General features: G+C 41.5%; 2 protein-coding genes across 2 annotated transcripts in view; one reads left to right on the top strand and one right to left on the bottom strand.

The window, feature by feature from the left end:
• Window positions 1-885: 885 nt before the first annotated feature.
• On the top strand, window positions 886-10,838 carry atp1b1a (ATPase Na+/K+ transporting subunit beta 1a). The gene is made up of 6 exons (XM_020080878.2): window positions 886-1,257; window positions 5,414-5,542; window positions 6,923-7,078; window positions 7,652-7,836; window positions 9,272-9,355; window positions 9,457-10,838. Exons 1-6 carry the CDS (start codon window positions 1,164-1,166, stop codon window positions 9,712-9,714), a joined length of 906 nt encoding a protein of 301 aa, XP_019936437.2. The 5' UTR covers window positions 886-1,163; the 3' UTR covers window positions 9,715-10,838.
• The window catches only part of nme7 (NME/NM23 family member 7), a 13,957-nt gene continuing 10,138 nt past the window's right edge, over window positions 10,773-14,591 (bottom strand). The window contains exons 11-12 of the mRNA XM_020080873.2: window positions 11,438-11,545; window positions 10,773-10,908 (exon numbers count right to left, since the gene is read on the bottom strand). Of these exons, the coding sequence (XP_019936432.1) occupies window positions 10,876-10,908; window positions 11,438-11,545 (141 nt within the window). The 3' untranslated portion in view covers window positions 10,773-10,875. The remainder of the gene's footprint in view (window positions 10,909-11,437; window positions 11,546-14,591) is intronic.

Below are 14,591 nucleotides of genomic sequence, written 5' to 3'. Positions count from 1 at the left end.
TTAGATTTTAAACGAGTAGCAGTGTTTCTGCTTAGATTTTAAACCAGTAGCACTGTTTCTGTTTAGATTTTAAACCAGTAGCACTGTCGTTGTTTAGATTTTAAACCAGTAGCCCTGTTTCTGTTTAGATTTTAAACCAGTAGCCCTGTTTCTGTTTAGATTTTAAACCAGTAGCACTGTTTCTGTTTAGATTTTAAACCAGTAGCCCTGTTTCTGTTTAGATTTTAAACCAGTAGCACTGTTTCTGTTTAGATTTTAAACCAGTAGCACTGTTTCTGTTTAGATTTTAAACCAGTAGCACTGTCTTTCTTTAGATTTTAAACCAGTAGCCCTGTTTCTGTTTAGATTTTAAACCAGCAGCACTGTCTTTCTTTAGATTTTAAACCAGCAGCACTGTTTCTGTTTAGATTTTAAACCAGTAGCACTGTTTCTGTTTAGATTTTAAACCAGTAGCACTGTCTTTCTTTAGATTTTAAACCAGCAGCACTGTCTTTGTTTAGATTTTAAACCAGTAGCACTGTTTCTGTTTAGATTTTAAACCAGCAGCACTGTCTTTCTTTAGATTTTAAACCAGCAGCACTGTTTCTGTTTAGATTTTAAACCAGTAGCACTGTTTCTGTTTAGATTTTAAACCAGTAGCACTGTCTTTCTTTAGATTTTAAACCAGTAGCCCTGTCTCTTTAGTTTTTGGGCTCTTTACACACAGTCTGTGGTTCGAGGCCTTGCTTTGCCACCACAGTGGAGTTTAGAGGCTGGATGCGGTGTGGAGGACACTGGTTGCTATGACATGGTGTAAAGACGACAGTTGGACATTTTGTGAGGACCCTGCACACTCAGTAGTGTTCTCGTCTACAACACCTCCTCTCTTTCTCTCTCCTCCTCCTCCTCCCTTCGTCTCTTACGCAGCGAGCAGCGGAGGGTTGTGATTTGCCGGAGCCCCCCCTCCCTTTCGGCGGGTAACTTATTGCTGGAGCCGGCGGGCGGAGCCGCTTTCCCACAGAGATAAATTGTGTGTGGTACAAGTGACGGAGACGACTACCAAACGGTCCTTTCGCGTTTCCTGTGGGGGACAGTCGACAGCGTTCTGAGCTAGAAGTGCCGGAGCCACAGCCGCGAAATCTCCCTCGAGTTAAGCAGGTGGGGGACACTACCGAGGAGCTAACATGTCGGGAAATAAAGACAGCGACGGCGGCTGGAGGAGTTTTGTGTGGAATTCAGAGAAGAAGGAGTTCCTGGGACGAACGGGCTCCAGTTGGTGTAAGTACTCGTTGGACTGTTAACTGTGGAATGAACGGTGCTGTGGCTGGTGTGTGACAGGGAGGGAACATGTCGGCGTCTCATGACTCTCAGCACCTGTTTGAGCTCAACGGCTCCGACATGCTGCGTCGTGACTTCGCCTTTCAATGGAGGCGTTGGGGAGAAGTTGGTCTGTTAAATCACCAACTCCACCGTGAAACACGAACCCGTCTTCTCTCACACACATGCCACAGGTGGAATTACAACACTATTCCACACTTAGAGTATACCCAGTTAATGATATGAATCGGCCGCTGTGTGTTGTGCGACATTCAGAATGTTTGATATGTGATAGCTGGAGACGTTTCCCAGAAATACGGAGCCGTTCGTTAATAAACGTCCTTTCTGAAAAGGTCACCCTGAAGGACAGTGTGTGTGCTGGGCCAGGACTTTTCTGATCAGCCCTCTGGTGAAAGTTGGCTGCTGTGTGAGCTCACTGGACCACCTCTATTTAAAATAGCAGGGGAGAAACAAGGGGACATTTTATTCCTCCGTGTTAATCAACTCAACAGCTAATCTGTGGCTCCTGTACAACAGGGGCCCTGTTAGTCTTCCACCAACCTTTCACTCAAAGCCCAGATTAATGGATCCGGCTCTAATCGTTTTACAGACGGTTTCTAATACTTTTAAGACGAGCTTGCGGAGATAGTTGAATTGATAGGATAGCTAATACTGTTATATCGTGCCCTGTAATCTCTTTAAACCGGTTTACCAATTATGAATAGCTGTTCCTCTTTCTCCCTGTGTAAAAGACAGCCGGGTTCGTCCAGACTTCGCTTGGTAACATGGTGCTGTGAACAGATCACGACTCACATGTCTCAAGGGCCGCCCCTCCATCTCCCTGCTATTATTAATATATTTTTTCTGTGAAGAGAAGGGAGGCGTCGATCGGCACGTTTTCTCCAGCTTTCATGCCTGGATATCTTAGTGAAAGCTAAAAATTAACAGTTTAAGAGGAAAACACAGTATAATGATTTCTTGTAAGTGTAAACCTGCTTGCAATAAAACCTGATTCTGATTCCGCTGTACTTGCAGCCCTCGGATCTGCTCTGTGCTCGTCAATAACGAACTTTGAGCAAGTTAAATGTGGTGTTTTTTTTCATTGTAGTGATTCTACAGATGTGTAGTTACACTGTCAGTCCGCCTGTGTTACACAGGGAGAGTCGTGTCGCACTATCTTAAAGTGAGCCATGTTGCTCTAAAAAGCAACAGGTACGCACGTCTGTGCCCTTGAGTTGCCGGAGCCATGGCGGCTGATCGATGCAGCCCATTGGAAAAATCCAATGTGCATTCATCAGTTTGGAGTCAGGTATTAGTATTTCAGCTGTTTTCGATGCGGGGAATTGGTTGGAAATGTCAGCTGCGCTCATTTCTTCACTCATGTGTGCTCATGTCGACGATCATACGAAGCAGAGTCTGTTGTGAGAGGAAAACACCGCAGAGCTGTCGAAACGTTGAGTGGCCTCCAGGAAAAGACGTCAGTAAAAGTCTGGAGACATGAGTGTGGCGTGGACGTGGTGATGGTCTGTTCACGAGACGCTGCAGTAGTCTGGTGGGGGAGGTGCTCCCCATTCAAACTCTGCCTCTCACCACTAGTGGGCAAGATCCTGCGCTATTTACATGTGTGGGCAGCAGTGTTGATGTATGGCCTCTCTGACTACTTAATGGTGTAGCACCCACACCTTCCCCCACACGGGTACCGACACAGCATCGATCCCTTGTCCTGTTAAATCTCAAAATAATTGGCTATAAATGTAATTGTGCCTTTAGAGGCACTAAAATGAGCAGTTGTTGGGCAGAAAATATGGAACCTTCCAAGAGACTGACACACTCCTGATTTTCAATTCCATTTACAAATTCAATTTCTTTTGCAAATACTTTAACCTGGTGTGATAGCAACTGATTTTTCCTCCTCTTATCGCATCACATATAAATCTGCACAACTCTTTAGCACAAGTCATTCCAAAGTTGAACTGAACATGCATCACACAGAAACCATGTCATACATGTAGACTGTATGATGAACATGCCAGACTCAATCGTTCAATGAATCAATCAAGTATCTGCATAGCCCATACTCACAATGTGCTTCATAGGGCTTAAGACGATGCTTGCAACATCCTCTGCCCTTAACCATCAACAGGAGTGAGGAAAAACTACCAAACAGGGGAAAATAACGCAGAAACCTCAGAGAGAGCCGCAGGTGATGGATCCCTACCCCAGACAGAAGTGCAATAGATTTCGCGCATAACAGAGCACATCAATTAAAATAACAATATTTACAATATTCATGAGGAAAGACTGAATCACTCACGAGCTATTAACTCCAATCTTGAACATGCCATTATGTTTCTGAGCAGCAGTTGGCACATTAGGTTGTCAGTTCATGTAAAAAGTAAAAGCAATTAATCTTTTAAAAAAACAGCATTTGAAAAATCTTGGAGGCCAAGCTCACTCTATGCATTAAAGGCTATTTGAATTAAAAGCTGGTTTTGGGGCAAACTGTGCTGCCATGTTGAAAAAAAAAAAAATCACGTGTCTTTTTAAAATGTATTCTTATATTTCAATCATGTTATGATATGAGTAAAACTGCCTCGTGTTCAGCACCTGAGCATTAAACATAAGGATGTTGTTCTCCATTTTATGTGCAGGAAACACTGCTCACGTGCTCTAAGTGCAAACACTGGCAGTTTCAGAGGGGCATGGACAGGGTAGGCCTGAGTGAGTCTGAACTGAATTTCCTCTCCACAGTTAACATTCTGTGGCAGGAAGTAAGGCCCTGGAGCTGAACCTGTGATCAACCCGTCAAACTGGTTTCACTGTGGCTCTGGTGATGAAAGTTTTATTAATGACATATAACCTATAAAACACAACCCACTGAGATCCCACATCACAGTGTATTTTTCGTCCACTGATCTTGACTGAGAGTAGGCAAACAAGAAATGCTAATTTCAAGTTTCTCCCTGCTTCGCTGACTTGAATAAAGCCAGGGACAGAAAAAACATGGCTGCTTGGTTCATCTATGTGAGCACAGTGTTGTTATACCTTACCTGTTGTAAGAGGTGACAAAATGGGGGAAGGGTCTGCTGTGACGGGAATGACTACTGACTCATCCAGTTTAGCCAGAAACTGCGGCACGCCGGCTGTTGCATAATTAGGGTCAAATTTAAATTGGGTGAAAAAACTTTGCATTGTTCTCATAAGGCTTTGAGGAAAAAAAGGACAATGTGTGGAGGCTGTTTGTGGAGGACCTAATTAATGCCATTCTCATGGTTCTTAATTTTTTTAAGATTTGGGAAAAGTGTAGAGTCTTTCTGGGATAATGAAAGGATAATTTACCTCACATCTGGCATATTCTTTTCATTTCAAGACAGGAGCTGATCTTATTCTAAATGTTTAATTTAAAGATCCACAAATTTACTTTTTGTTCTCTGGTGTTTATTGGTCATTGAATGAAAACTAGTTTCTCTGTTGTAATAGTTAAAAAGTTAATTGCTTTTATTAATTCATTAATTTGATGTTTCATTGTCATAAAAAAAGGTTTAAAAAGCTGACATTAAAATGCTTCACTTTGGTCCCAACTGCCCAAAGACTGCAACGACTTACAGTTTACTACAATGGTAAAACCTTGAAAAAGCAGCAAACTTTTGAAAAGCTAAAATCAGAAAATGTTGTTGTATGCCTCTTCACTGGATAAAGCCGTGGCTGGATGACTTATTGTTTTGGCTTGTTCATCCATCTGTCCTTTCCATGAACACGGTATCCCCGGCACGCCTTGAGGGAATCTTTTCAAGTTTGGCACAAGCGTTGTTTGGAGTCAAGGATGAACTTGATCAAAGATCAATTTCACTGACATAACAAATCATTTTTGGCCACAACTCAAGAATGTATCCACTGATTATGACAAAATACCTTTTGTATTTAATTACTTTCCTACATATATTACATGAGTCTGGAGAGGGGCATACAACCACAAGGCAGTAATTCTAGCTTCTTAAATTCCTGAAGTAATGAATCAATAATCAATGTAGTTGCTGATAGATCAGCTAATCTACCTTTTTGTTGAGCCCTAATCATTGTACATGGATTTTAAAGACATTTATTTTCTCCTCTACAGTAAAAATCTTCTTGTTCTACGTGATATTCTACGGATGCTTGGCTGGGATTTTCATCGGGACCATTCAGGCTTTGCTGCTCACATTAAGTGACTACAAACCCACCTATCAGGACAGAGTTGCTCCCCCAGGTAAATATAATGTTAACTTTATTTATTCCTCTACCTTTGCCTTTTCAAGTGATGTGCTGGATGTTTCATCAGCTTCAAAATTAAAGCAGACAGATGCAGGATTGTGTACTGACCTAATATTTGTGTCTGTGGCTCATGTTGTTAAAAATGACTGTTGGGGTGTGCCTTTAAGCAGTTACTCTATCACAAGTCTGTCTGACCTTAGATAGGTTCAGCCATTTTGTCCTTCACTCCTCTCTGCCAGTCAATGTTTCCCCCCTCAGGCAACAGGGGAACCGTTGAAGCTTACACCCACTGTGTCTGAAATGGCTCACGTGTGCTCCGATTATGCGTCACAGCCTGCATGTTTACATATTTACATATTCATCCATGGCAGCCGGAGTTTGTAAAGAAAAAAAGGTTTAGTTTTGTTTCAGCTTAGAGACCACTAAGCTTGTTTAGCTGGAGGAAAATTCCAACCTGTAATCTTATGAGAACACCATTAAACACGGTTACAATCACAGTACGAGAGTTTCAAAATTTCCCGCAAGCTTGGAGGTGGTGTAGAAAAGTGCCCAGCCTTGTCTTGTTTGCACAGCACATGCTGTAGCCTCAGTAGTATTTTTAGCAGCCATTGTAAATGAGTGGCTGCATGCACACGAGTTACTTTGCCTGGCGTTTTGTTTGTCAGCCGTCCACGACTGTTAACAATCAAAGAGCAGCCTGGCAAAGCAACAAAGTAAGTGTGGAGCGCTTTGAGCTGAAGTGAGTTTCCAGCAGTGGCATGATAAAGGAAGCAGAGTCATTTTTTTCAGAGCTCAAGCCTGCCTCTCACTCTGGGGCTAAAAGTTTCCATTGTGAGAGAGACACACGTGAGTGTAGCGGGGTGGGGGCAGGGTATTGGTGAACTTTCACAAGGCTGTAAGAGAAATTCTTATGCCTAGATGTTAGTTCTCTCTCTCTCTGGTGCACTTTTAACACCAATCTTGCTCATACCTACAGCAACAAAAACAGACCCAATAGTACAGCTGGAAAAGTTTCACTAATTCCTAATTTCCTTTCACGCCTCTCACCCATCTCATTTTCTTCATGCCACGCCTCACTGAGGCCTTTTGCACAAGGCCTGTATGTGGAAAATTACTGCTACATAGAGCTGGACAGACCATCTGAGGAAATCCCAAGACCCTACATTGTGTTGCATTGTAATAGAGCAGGGACAATATCTCTGGGTCTGACAAAGAACAGCTTGCATGATATAACAGTGGAGCTCCTGTCAGGAATATCCCTCCGTATATCCACTGCCTAATATATAATTTCTCAAAGTGTTGCATTAATTTATCTTTGAATCATACCCCTTTATTTTGTAGTATTTTATCAAAATAAATAATTTCTGTTTTTCAGGTCTGTCACACACCCCACGCTCAGAGAAATTTGAAATCGCTTTCAATGTGTCTGATAAGACCTCATATCAGAAGTACATCAACAGCGTGAAGGATTTCCTTGCACAGTACGAGGAGGATAAACAGACCAATCAGATGAAATTTGAAGACTGTGGAGGCAAGTATAAGCCAATCATCATTCAGGGATTGTCATACTCTCTGGCTGATCCCTGATGGGTATGTAACAATCGTCAAATCAAGATTTCTCACTTATATGCATTGAGATCCATTAACCCTTTAGAGTGCATACCTCCGCCAAGGCCCACCCATATGAAACCACCTTTCAATTCACAAGAACCAGAATTTTATTTGGATCTGCACCAAATTGAACACACTCATCAATATTAGTTACCTAAATATGATTTTTTTCATCAGGATCCATGAATTATTCTCTAAGAAATCAACAAACACGTTGAAGAACTCTATCACACAGTTTTAAAGAAACAAAAGAAATCCTGGATCTGTCACCTGATCCAGATTCGAAAATTGGTTTTGGGTCATGTCCCACAACTCCATAAAATTTCATGGAAATTGGTCAAGTAGTTTTTGCATATGCTACTGACAGATGAAAACAAAACCTTGGTGGAGGTAATATGTTCTCATAAGAGACAGTGATATTTCTAAATATGTCCTAATTTTATCTAAATACAAGTAGGTTTTTCAAAAAGATCTAATATGTTTACATCTGCAGATTCTCCTCAAACGTACACGGACCGTGGAAGTTTGGAGAATGATGCCGGACAGAGGAAAGCCTGTCGCTTCCACAAGAGGTGGCTCAACAGCTGCTCAGGAGAAAGTGATCCCTCTTACGGCTTCAGCGATGGAAAGCCCTGCCTTATCGTCAAGCTCAACAGGATTGTCAACTTCAGACCAAGGGTAGGTATACACTTCCCACAAGAGAGCTCTGTGGGCCTGACAGACATTCTTTAAACATAGTCTAAAACCACTCACAAACCTGATGACACATCTGTTGGGATATACAAAAGAAGCCACTTCTGATAGCTACATTATTAACTGAATTTGTGTGATTAAACATAAAAACTTCAATTAGTGGGCGTATTAATTCAGTGGCAGTAAATCAGGCATTGTTTCCAGATTTACATTTTGTTTCTCCAAAGGAAGCTGTCTCATGAATTACCTCAAGTGCTGTCATTAGAGTCAGAGTTGGTTGGTTCTTAAGACTACAATTTTGAAAATAAAAACAAAATGAATTAAGAAAGGAATGAGCTCACCATACACCTGTAGCTCGTCTCTCATTGCTGTATTCAGACAGTTTACCTTTCACACATGCACAACACAGCAGGAGGTTCTCTGCACAGATGTGTTCACAACAGCAACAAATCCTCTGAATCAAGTGATGTTTTGACTCCACTGTGGCGATCATGTTATTTTCTTGACAACACACTGACACCGGCGTCAACTCTTATCATCACAATCTCTCTTGACATCTTTGCTGGTGACTTCCATGTGTATGATGCCTCTTATTTTCACCGGGACATATTTGTTATCTTTTTGTTAGTTTAATTTTTGCATATGTTGCATGTAAGTAAGTGCAGATAAAGTCTGCAGAAACTGCAGAGCCTCTCACTCGGACATTTGCGTTGACACATGCACCTCCAGAGAAAATACAGAGGAACTGCAGAGTTCAGTGCATTTCTGAAAGCAGCTTCTGTGTAAGGTTAGTAGCATGAGGCTACATTAGCCGCTACTAGCATAATGACGGTCACTTAAGCTGGAGATGCAACCAACAATATCCCCCACTTGGTAAAAGTCTGACACTGTTACAGAGGCACAGTGCTAAAATAGTGGACAACACTTGGGATTAGCAACCACTATTGCCTCAAATTTTTTAATTTTCTTAATAATGAATTAGTATGATCCATTGAAGCTGTGTTGTAACTGTGTTGCATTCAAGGTGGCAACATACTTCATTGTTCTTCCTTTTCCACTGGTCATAAAACCTCATCAGACTTTTCTGCAATGGGACTGGATACAATCGGCATTCACTCCCTGGTCAAATGACTCTGCAGTAGACAGTTTATTTTATATTTTATTAGTTTATTTTGACTGAAATGCGTCTGTGATGGTGAACACGCTAATTTAGCGCGACAGCGAGATGAGAGAGAGCACCTCAGTTGTCGGTGCAAAATCCATAACAAAGGACTTAATAGTCTTTTTATAGGGTGTAAAACAATTGGTGTAAAAGAGGTATACGTTGCATGCAAGTTGTAAGATTTAAAACCCCAGCAGCCATGTTTCGCTAACTTAACCAGCTACTCAGGATATTGCTCAACTACTCTGTCTCTTTTAGGTTCCCTCTAACAATCAGTCACTCCCAGAGGCTCTGCAGGGCAAATTAATGACCAACCTGATCCCGATTCACTGCAAGAATAAGGTAAGTTCGATGCGACAACATCTAGCCATGTTTTATTAGTGCACCCATACTGGTAAAACACTGAAAAGGTTTGACTTCAAATCAAACTATCGCATTTGTAGAGAGAAGAGGATGCAGACAAGATTGGACCGATCAATTACTTTGGCTTAGGTGAAGGCTTTCCTCTCCAGTACTACCCGTACTACGGCAAACTGCTGCAGCCTCAGTACCTGCAGCCTCTGGTGGCCATCCAGTTTGCCAACATCTCTCGTGCCCAGGAGCTCCGCATCGAGTGCAAAGTATATGGAGCAAACATTGACTACAGCGAGAAAGACCGCTACCAAGGACGTTTCGATGTTAAGATCACAATCAGCTCGTGACCTCAGCCGCGACGAGCACTCTCATTTTAAAAAACAAAAATAAAATGTAGAGAGAATTAAAGAGTTCAGATATACACCACTAGTCTTTGAACATTCATAATATACAGGACCTACACTTAATCTGTGTGCTTTACACTAGCTTTTCTGTGTGTTTGTCGAGGGTTAGAATGTAAAATACAAAAAGTAGCAATAGCAAATATTTATTCTACTGTAAATGAAAATATTCCTTGAGCCATGGGATGTGTTCATCTATTACTGTAAAACCGCAATTCCACTACTGACGTGTAGCGAGCTGTGTTTCTGTCCCCAGAGTATTTCATCCTGATGTGGTTTCTATATATTTTTGAAGTGTCCAGTGCTGTAGTCTTGTCCTGTAATCTCTTTTGTCTTATGTCAGCTTTAGTGGTCCAAGGTGTGTGCGTGTGCGCGCTCGTGTCTGTGTGCAGGTGTTAGTATATGTGAGCGGGTGGAGTAAGTGTTAATGTGCTCTGTTAACTGAAATACTAGCATGGTACTCTGAACCTTTAAGGCCCATGTATGAGTAAATGGCTGCGCTCCATGGAATCTTTTTGTTGTTATTGGTTTGTGTTTGTGTTTCTTTATCCAACTTGTTCATGTTGACAGTGTAAGGATTCACGTGTACACCTTTTCTTTGCCGTTCACTTTAGCTGTAGGATTTGGTTTGATGACATTTCTGTTTGATACTCTTGCATCTGTTCATTCTTAATTCTTAGTGTAGAGCTTTGTGGGTCCAGCCTAGAAGACTGTCACCTCCATGGAAACTGTGGCAACTCAGTGCTTTGAAATCTGTCTTGCTGGCAACATCACGTTACGTGATGCAACTTACTATTGAATGTTTTAGCCATTTTCATGGTGGAAGAATTTTATATTTATGCAGTTGTACATTTTTTTTTCAAAGTGTAATGTATGAATCCAATACCAAAGTCGCTGGTCAAAAGGTTAGAGAATATCAGAGGCAATGCAGTATCCCGTGTAATAAGATGTGTAGTTGGTGTGAAAATACTTAATTCAGTGTTGAAGATCAAAACACAGGAGTCTGCTCTTGTCACTATTTAATCTGCATAAGGCTGAAACAATAAACAGAAAAATGAGACAACTGTCAAGTCTTTGAGTTTGAAATGAGTGTGTTTTCTCTTCTGCTCATCCGTCCAAAATCTTGAAGAAATACTGCACCTAGAAAAAGAAATAACAGTTCATTTAACAGCCGCCACTGAATCAAATCCTAACCTCAAAGTATCCGTTAGTCCTCCATCGTGTCGAAATGAGAGCTGCGAAGTTTCACAGCATCATTTCTCCTCTGTACTCAAGCCCCTTTCTTGGCCACTATGTCTAAGTCTTGGGGAAAACGGCAGCTCAGTGTGGCTAATGTTTAACAAGGGGGCATTTGTCCAGGCGACAGATCAGGAGTTCTCCTGAACAATGACGCTCGATGGGTCAGACCCACTCTCCGTTAAACAATGGTTTTGTTTCAAATTCCATTCTTGTTCTCCTCAAAACCAATGTGATCTAAGGTTGCCCCAGCCCACAGAGCGGAGTCATGAGACTCGGCTTCGCAGAGCTGAGGGGGTTTCGCCCTTGGCCGAACGTAAGGTGGTTACTTATGCATGGACTGAACGACAATAGGGAAACCTATGTGCAGGGCCACAACACAGTGGCTGTACTCTGTCGTACAGTGTGTATGTGTCAGTGAAATGCCACCCACCTCTAGAACACCGTCCTCGGGGAGGTCTGTGCAGTGGACAGCGTTCTTCACTTTGTCTTTGCCATAGAGAGCACGCAATGTGGCTGGACGAAGGTGCCTCGCAATTTCCTGTTGAATGAAAACATCTGAAATTAAACACTGATGAAACTGACAAAATCATCTGTATTAAGATTCAACTAAGGGACAATGACAACACACTCATTCCAAATATCAGGCTCACAAAGTGTTTTGAAATGGAACATCCTGTACTGTTGTATGTTCCTCACAGAGTGATTAGTCAGCAGCTGAACATGTGATATGAAGAGAAAAAGACAAAACACTGACACTCAGCAAATATTTTACACTTAAAGTAGGAAGTTAGATTAACATGACATCCTAACGTTTCATAATGGAAGACAAGCTATCCTATAATACTGCAACAGGTATTGATAAATGTCCTTTAGTACTAGTAAGATTACTATATGATTAATTACATATTCCATATCAGTTTATTAATATATAGAATAACATCTAATGGAGTTGCAGCTTAAAATGTAAATGTGCCACCACCTTCTCTGTTTAAGAGGTTCTCAACACTACAGGCTAAAAATAAAACTGGAGACATGTTTATTTCACAGCTAAGCACAAACTCTGAAGTTCTGCTTTCTATTACTGTTAAACGTTGAGCACTTCTTCTCACGGCAGCAGCCTGTTTCCTTTCTACATGAGACACTCCCAAGGTCAAAGCTGGGCTCTGTTGCCCTTTGCTACTTGGTGCCTCCAGGAAATGCAACCCTCCCACAGGGTCCACCATCAGGGGAGGGACTATATGTGAATAATTAATTCACAGAGACGGCTATTAACTCCAAAGGAATGTTGACGTTATGTAACATAGTGCTTATGTGTAATGCTTAATACATTGGGGAAAGCTGAACATATATTTCACACGCAGGTTAAGAGGCTGGCAAATAAAATACACTGAAAACCGATGAATACTAACCACTTTGAATGGCTAAAGTCTAGATAGAAATACAGTTGTGAAACAGCAATGATTTGTTTTTGTCTCAGTTTTGTAGTGAAAACAATCAGGCGGGGCTTGTGGCAGCGGAACATTCCCTATGACAAGCTCTTTATTCTCTGGTGGTTTATGAGAGCGCGCACAAAAGACAGAAATAAGGTTCAAGGTCATAAATCAACTGAGACTTCTTCTAAAAGCCTTTCATTGTCTTTTAAAACAAAAACCCTTGTAGAAAAAAAGGCTCCTGGTTTAAATAACTGTACCACACAACACGGAACTGATTACGAAACAAAGGAACATGGGAACTGAGGAAGGATCATGTGAACTGTGGATCACTGGGAAACTATGGATCAATTGGGTGGAAAAAATATTATTTTCATCTATCCATCCATCGCTTATCCTGCAAGAGTCGCAGGGTGGATGGCTGGAGCCAATCCCATATGACATGGGTGAGCGGTAGGGTACAGGTCGTGGTTTATTACAGGGCCCTCCACATGGGAGGATGTGGGAGGAAGCTGGAGTACCCTGAGAAAACCCCCACCCACACGAGCATGCCAATCCTCAGACCCCGGCTGGACCAGTATTGAAACCTTCTTGCTGAGACCAGGACTTAGTGATTTTACATTCAGATTTTGAATGTTCTCACTCAAAACCCTGCACTCACACTCCAATATACCGGCTTGTGCTTGGATTTCCTGCACTCCAGCTCTTCTCCTCATGTTCCTTCTGTGCATGTGAAAAGTCTGCCCTCAGACTACTTCTTTTGTAAAACAAGTCTGTCAAAATTCCAGATGAAGAGATGACGAATAAAATTGCCCCGCTCTGGTTGTGGCTACTTTCGCTGTTGGTGGCCATAAAATAAAGGAGAAAGAAACAAGGTGAGTGCAAGGGTTTTGAATGTGAGCATTACAAAATCTGAACATGAAATCAGTTCTCAGAATACACATTCTCAGGATATGAGTCTGTTCAGACTCAGTTTGTGACTGACAAAGCTAAACACAACATCCTGTGCAGGAATATCTGCAAAATGTTTCCAGACAGCAGCATGTCCTTCACATGTCCCCTGCCACGTGAGACTGAGGCCAAAGACAGTAGGGGGACATTAGGGGGAGAGCTACCTAGAGATAAAAGAACTCTTTTCGAAGCAGCATTCTCTGTAATTGAATCAGTTTCCCATGAGTGACCCGCTGTCAGAGTTTAATTTGATTTTAATGAGTCCCATAGGTTGTTACACTGATGTCCATGTAACATACTGCTGGCTTTTGTGGACAGTGATGTCTGGGGCAGTGACTTGGTGGTTATACAACTGTCCATTAACAAGTCTCATGTCCAATCCCACACACACACGCACACACATACTAGTAAAAGTGAACAGCTGCTGGAGACATTTAAAAGGCTTTTCATTTGCTCCTTAATGTAACCAAACAAAGGGTTTCCCCTCTATTCTTCACAGAAGAAATACCAAGGCAACAGCAGAATAAAACTATCACTGACATCTCATCGACACATTTCTTACATACACATAAAATTAATAAGAATGTTGTACAAATGCTTCATAGAGGATTATAACTGGCAACTCTTAACATCCTGTTACTCTGTCTGCATGTTTCCCTTGTGCTTTTATGACCACCATACTATTTTTATTCATTTATTACTACCACTACTACAACTGCTAGCACACTGCTTCCTCCACAAATGTGTATTCCTCTAACTGAATAAAGAACCGCACTGTTGTTTTATGTATACAACATGATGTGAATACAAAAGCCTCCCAATGAAGCAGATATAATCACAGTGGAAACAATTTATACTTGCTTAAAAGTAGTTATAGTTTCTCTTAATCTGCATCACATTGTTGGTTTAATCAGAATCAGAAGAAGTCTACATTTCTACTCAGATGTATTTTTGAGACCAGAGCACTAAATTTAGCACAGGAGCCACCGAGGACAGCAGATATCTTTTTCCACAAAAGCGTTACGCAGATGGATCAAAAATCAATGAGCATGTAACAGGACATTTAGGACCCACTTGATCATCTATCATACTGTGAGACAGTGACGCAACACAACATGTTGTGAGCACTGCTAACAGAGCCGTTTATTTTTTAATTATTAAGGCGCCCATTAACAGTTTGTGTAGAAAAATAAAACCTAATGG

This window comes from Paralichthys olivaceus, chromosome 3 (genome assembly GCF_024713975.1).
Source record: "Paralichthys olivaceus isolate ysfri-2021 chromosome 3, ASM2471397v2, whole genome shotgun sequence".
In the NCBI taxonomy this organism is placed as follows: Eukaryota; Metazoa; Chordata; class Actinopteri; order Pleuronectiformes; family Paralichthyidae; genus Paralichthys; species Paralichthys olivaceus.
The sequence above is the reverse complement of the archived record's forward strand: the minus strand, read 5'-3'. Positions and strand labels throughout refer to the sequence as shown.

Bases quoted from the DNA above. Each gene is read 5' to 3' on its own strand.
- atp1b1a (XM_020080878.2), top strand. From the start codon at position 1,164: ATGTCGGGAAATAAAGACAGCGACGGCGGCTGGAGGAGTTTTGTGTGG. The intron at 5,543-6,922 runs GTAAATATAATG...TCTGTTTTTCAG, and splicing joins GGACAGAGTTGCTCCCCCAG to GTCTGTCACACACCCCACGC. The intron at 7,837-9,271 runs GTAGGTATACAC...TGTCTCTTTTAG, and splicing joins TTGTCAACTTCAGACCAAGG to GTTCCCTCTAACAATCAGTC.